Below are 6,000 nucleotides of genomic sequence, written 5' to 3'. Positions count from 1 at the left end.
TCTAGGGCTGGGAGAATTTATTTTTATTTTTTTCCCTGAAGTTCCCTGTAGAGTAAGGGCTTTGGTCCCATCTCAACAAACAGGTGAGAATAGAGGACTTTGGGAAGGCCCCAGGAGGTGGGAATTCAAGAGCTTGCCCAGATCTGTCCGTCCCCACCCCCATGAAGCTAGGCCACATGGCCTGCCCCAGGGGAGCCAGGCTGCCATGGATAAGAGCCCAGTGCATAGTCAAACACAAACAATGCACAGCTGTCCAGAGCCTCTGAAGCACCATTTATCAAGGCTCCCTCCCTGGAGTCAAGTGCCCCAGTTTGCCTGCTCCCTGGTCTTGAGGGGAGCATGGCCACCAGAGTGGCCTTCTACATTCCCAGTCCAAGCGTGGAAGGTTGCTCACCAGTGCTTCAGTGCTTTACCACAGGGCTCTGTGGGTAAAACGGCTTCAGATCCTTCTCCATCCCATATACTCCAGGGTTCCATCAGGCCTGGCTAGCCCAGCACCATGTTAAATAGCTTTCTTGCCTTAAATTAGCCAGCCCCAGAGCAACCCACCCACTTTACACCTTGAATATATTAATCTATTGACTAACATTCCTCCCATTCAGCTTCAGGAAAACACCAGAGAGGGAGAGTTTGTTCTTCAGAGACAACAAATGGCCAGAGCTGGGTTGGAAAAGCCAGGTGTTCTCTTCTCCTGATCTTCTAGACAGCCTGGGTCAGGTGTGACTTATCTAAGATCACAGACTCAGGACCCAGAGTTGTGACCTATTTAGGCTGGTACCCTGTTTTCCCGCAGTGAGCCGACTTTAGCTGCCTCTCAACTTGGCCCCTGCAGTTCTCCAGGTCTAAGTGAGCTGAGGAAAGTTCCAGCTCTTGACTCCACTCACTCCACTCCAGGATCTCCAGACTGTCTCCCAGTTCCCTCCACCCCTGGCATCTCGAGGTCCTTTTGGCCCTGGAGATTCTCAGGCCAGACCAGGGTACCAAAGCAGTGGGCCTGGAGAGTGGGCAGCATCTGGGCACAGGTCAGGTCTCACACCCAGTACTGGCCATTCCTGAGGGCTGGATTGGGTGTCCGGCAAAACTGCAGTAGCTCTGGATCAGGCTGGCCTCCTGGTGGGGGCCCCTGGCCAGGCACAGTTGTGAGTGGAATGGCTTGGCCTGGCTCTACCTTGCGAAAGGTCTCTGTGTCACCTGCTAGGCCATTGCGGGGTTTGGCGGTCAACACCTGGACATCATGCTTGCCTGTCTTGTTGCGTTTTCGGAGGTAGAAGAGCAGAGGCAAGATGAGGGCCAGAAGCAGGAGGACCAGGCACACAGGAATGATGACGCTGAACATGTTGGCCTCTAGGAAGCCCAGGAAACCGCTCCTAGCCATAGTGGGAATGGGGCTGGATGCTGCTGGACCTGGCTGGCCAGTAGGGGTGTTTCTTCCTGGTTTCTCTGTTTCTGTCCGAGCAGCCTCGGGAACACTGAGCAGGGCCACACTGTAGGACTTGGCCGCATGGTAAGGTTCAGTGGCAAAGTCCAACAATGCCACTGCAGGAGGGACACCCCTTGCCCACAGCTCCAAAGTAAGACTGTCACCCGCTGGGCCAGTGGACCTACCCTCTGGCCTGCCCACCTCTAGGCCCAGCCTTCCCTCTTCCAGGTCCTGCTGAGTGAAATGTTCCACAAGCCGGTTGCTCCTGGGTTCTGTGCGGGCTTGGGGCACACGGACCACACGGCCATATCGGGGCCCTGCCAGGAGCCGGAAGTGGGGCATACTGCCTGTGCGGTTGGCCAGCTCACTGGCATCGAGCACAGTGGGGTCTAGACGCAGGGTGGTGCCCTGAGGCCATGGCCCACCTGCCCACACATGCAACAGAGCCTGTACCGTGACATTCACAGTGGCTGATGCATTCACACCCCTGGCCAGAGCCAGGACTTTGAAGTGATCCTGAGAGGAGGAGAAGTTGGTGAAGGCAAAAACCACTTCCCCCTGGTCTACCTGCATCTGGCTGAAGGCAGAAGCAGGCTGCCCACCCACTAGTAGCTGCCCATATCGGGGCCCCTGAGTGAGGCGATAGGCTACCTCTGGCTCTTCACGATCTGAAATCACCTGGAGCTGCTGCCGACTCAGTGAGGATCGTCCTAAGGCTTGGGGCACCTCCAGGGGTGCTCGCAGCTGCACCTCAATGGTGGATGGCAAGACATCCACAGCCAGGGACATGGGTATTGGGGGGCTGGCCCCATCAGACATGCTCAACTGGAAGATGCCGGCCACACTGCTCCCATTAGCCACAAAGGCCAGCCGCCCTGCGTCCACATCAGCCTGTGTGAAGTGGGTCACTGGCCCAGTGTTGTCCCCAGCCAGGCTCAGGAAGCCATTGTGGGGTGCCCTCTGTACTTCATACTCTATCTCTCCCGGAGCTGAGTCGGGGTCTACTACACTCAGCTGGGCTCGAGAGACAGGGGCTCTTGAGCCCCTGGTGACACGGAGTGGAATGGAGGCCTGTGGCTGAGGAGGCCGCTCATTCACATCACGAACAGTGATGGCAAAGGCCTCAGAGGTTTGGGGTCCTGCCACAGAAGCCCCCGTTGGCCCCTGGAGATGGGCACGGAAGCGGAAGCTATCCTGCTGGGTGCCCCCACCACCATGGGCATATACAAGCTGTCCTGCAGCCAGCTCAGATTGCAGGAAGTGGGGCCTCCTGGCGTGGAGTGGCTCCTCGGACACCAAGAGCTGGCCCCGGGTGGGGAACTGTGTGACCTGGAAGAGCACATCGTGCCGCGTGCGTTGAGATGCTGGAACACTGGCTAGGAGGTTGGAGGCATCAAGGGAAGCCACGGTGATCTTGGCACGCTGGCCCTCAGGGACCCAGAGACCTGGGGGTGAGACATAGGCTGTGAAGGTCCAGCCCACTGGAGGAAGGGCCATGAACCCTCAGAAAGGAGACCCCAGGGCAAGTCTGTGCCTCTCTTTTAGACCAGTAGCTCCAGGAGTGGGGCTCATGGCCCTGGGAGAACAAGGACTGTGCCTTCCTCTGATGTCAGTGTTCCCCACACACCATCCCCATAACTTCCTAAGGCCTGGGACTAAGACAGAAGCTGCTAGGCAGGCCTCTAGCCCTCTGTTTGAGACATTTCTCTGCATCCTCAACCTTGCCATCCCATCATGCCCTTTACCTTTGTTTCTCCAGAGGCGGCTGGGGCGCTGGGGACAGGCAGCATCGAAAGACACAACCACAGCAAGGGTGGCAGCCACATCCCTGGCAGGTGGCGAGGACAGCAGGAGACCAATGGTGTCATGGGCTTCCCAGAAGGGCTCAGGATACTTCCCATGCTCATACAGAATATTCCCAGCATTCACCTGGGGGAGACATTATGGTTAGGTGTTACCTGGGAGCTTCCTATCAGGCTGGCAGGACACCGACATTCTAATCTCCCCAATATCCCAGTGCCCAGTCTTACTCTGAGCTCTCCTGGTTGAACCTGGGTGTCTCTGTGTAGCCTGCTCTCTACCTCATTGGTTCAAGGGGTCACCATTAGGCAGTTATGTGGCAGGGAAGAGCTGGGCTCTGAAACCAGAAGCCTAAGTTTCAGCCCCAGCTCTAGTGGGGAAACTGGTCACTTATTCATGTTGCTATTTAAAGCGGGTCCTTCCTCCTTTGCAATGGCTCCCATCCTGTTTGCTTCCCGAGGACACTACTTCTATTCTCTCTTGATATGTCAGCTTCCCCCAGATAGATCTTTCTTTCTTTCTTTCTTTCTTTCTTTCTTTCTTTCTTTCTTTCTTTCTCTCTCTCTCTCTCTCTCTCTCTCTCTCTCTCTCTCTCTCTCTCTCTCTCTCCCTCCCTCCCTCCCTCCCTTCCTTCCTTCTCTTTCTTTTTTCTTTTTTTTGCTATGCAACCAAGTTATTTATTTCATCTTAAAGAAAACTCCACTTGATTTTACTTTTTTTTTTTCCTTGAAAGAGGGTTTCATGTATTCTAGTCTGCCCTGGAACTTGTTAAAATGCCAGTTTTATGTGGTGGCTGATGACTGAACCCAGGGTTTCATGCATTCTAGGCAGGCACTCTTCCAGCTGAGCCACATCCCACCTCAGCTGACATTTTCTTCTGGCATTTGATGCCTTCCTCTTTTCAATATTGTTTTTCCCCTCTTTAGAGATAGGGTTTCTCTGTGTAGCCTTGGCTGTCCTGGAACTCTCTCTATAGACCAGGCTGGTCTTGAACTCACAGAGATCCGCTTGCCTCTGCTTCCTGAGTCCTGTGATTAAAGGCTTCCACTACCACTGTCCGGCTTCATTACTTTTCTTTGCAGCAAAATTCCCCAAGAATAGTCTCCACTGTTACCACACATCCTCAGCTTGCTCCAATCGGGATTTTGTTCCTATGATGTCACCAAACATTTTTTCTTTCTTTCTTTCTTTCTTTCTTTCTTTCTTTCTTTCTTTCTTTCTTTCTTTCTTCCTTTCTTTTTTTTTCTAGACAGGGTTTCTCTGTGTAGCTTTGGAGCCTATCCTGGCACTCGCTCTGGAGACCAGGCTGGCCTTGAACTCACAGAGATCCTCCTGCCTCTGGAGTGCTGGGATTAAAGGCGTGTGCTACCAACACCCGGCTCCAAACACATTTTCATCAAGGGTACTATAGGCTGTATGCATTAGACCAGAGGTTGGGTCTCAAGTCTTCGTGACTGCTGAGGATCACTTGACATAAGTGAAGATTGTGAGGCTCTGCTTTGGGTCTCCTCATATCTCACAGACTCTGTTGGTCCTGCTCCCCGGGGCCTTGTGACACGGTCTCTGTTCTATACATTCATGCAGTCTCAGGGCCTCAAGTAGCACCCTAACTCTTGCCGGTTCCTCATTCTCAGATTCACACCTGTGTCTTTTGTCCACAGAGATATCTAGTAGCTATTTTAAGCTTCCTAGGCCCAGTTGTGCTCCAGTGGCCTCATCTCCTGAGACTCCATCTCCATGACAGCAGCTCTGGGGGAAACCCCAGAGACCTTCTTGGCTCCTCTTTCCCTTGCCACCCAGGTCCTGCCGGGGTTACTGCAAGTTTCTCTCTTGTATTCCACTCCAGGCCTCTGCCTACTGCCTCTACAGCATCCTAACACAGAGTGAGCCTTTGAAAATATACAGTTAGTTCACTCTGGTTTTCTTCTGAACCAGGGTCTCACTATGTTGCCCAGGCTGGCCTTGACCTCATAGGCTCAAGTGATTCTCCTGCCTCAGCCTCCTAAGTAGCTGGTATGTGCCATGGTGCCAGGCTCAGCATTAAGCTCACTCTTGCTCGAATGCTGCAGTTGCTGGATGTCTGACCACAAAGACTCGGTCATGACCCTGTTATCCATGAGACCTCAACTCCCTGTCACATCCACAGCAGCACCCATTCTTTAGGGCCACTTGTATGCTGAACACCAAGTAATATAATAATCTTTGTTTCTGTAAAGAATCTGTTTCCTTTACCTTCTAATCAAGACACATCCTCATGCCTTATCTTTGTCTTTCCCCTTTTAGGAGACACAGAAAGTTTTCCCTTTCAGCAAAACAGGGCTTGTATAATAGTAAAAGGGAGACGGAGTGGGATTGATGCAAGTGAGCAGTCTTAGAATCCCACAGTATTGCAGTCGGGCTGTGCTGTCTACACTGGGGGCAGACTGAGGGACTACACTGAGGGATTCTTCCTCAGTGGTTTGCTACATGAAGGTACACAGGCATTGGAAGAATCGGGATATCGGTTTTGTGTGAAATTTCCTAAGGCTTCAATGCTGACAACTAATATTAAAATATTAAATGTAATCTGGGCAGTGGTGGCAGTGCATGCCTTTAATCCCAGAACTCGGGAGGCAGAGGCAGGTAGATCTCTGCTCCGTGAGTTCGAGGCCAGCCTGGTCTACAGAGTGAGTTCCAGGACAGGCTCCAAAGTGACACAGAGAAACCCTGTCTCAAAAAAAAAAAAAAAAAAAAAAAAAAAAAACCATAAAATAAGATTGTTTCTAATTTAAGTAAAAATT

The 6,000-nt window shown here is 52.4% G+C and overlaps 1 protein-coding gene across 1 annotated transcript in view; it reads right to left on the bottom strand.

Annotated features, from left to right (window-relative positions):
* The window catches only part of Cspg4 (chondroitin sulfate proteoglycan 4), a 36,640-nt gene continuing 30,640 nt past the window's right edge, over positions 1 to 6,000 (bottom strand). Inside the window, exons 9-10 of the mRNA XM_027415011.2 lie at positions 3,166 to 3,349; positions 1 to 2,865 (exon numbers count right to left, since the gene is read on the bottom strand). Coding sequence (XP_027270812.1) covers positions 1,031 to 2,865; positions 3,166 to 3,349 — 2,019 coding nt within the window. The 3' untranslated portion in view covers positions 1 to 1,030. The remainder of the gene's footprint in view (positions 2,866 to 3,165; positions 3,350 to 6,000) is intronic.

This window comes from Cricetulus griseus, chromosome 4 (assembly GCF_003668045.3).
Source record: "Cricetulus griseus strain 17A/GY chromosome 4, alternate assembly CriGri-PICRH-1.0, whole genome shotgun sequence".
NCBI lineage: Eukaryota > Metazoa > Chordata > Mammalia > Rodentia > Cricetidae > Cricetulus > Cricetulus griseus.
Note: the sequence above shows the minus strand (reverse complement) of the source record. Positions and strands in the feature narration are given on the sequence as shown.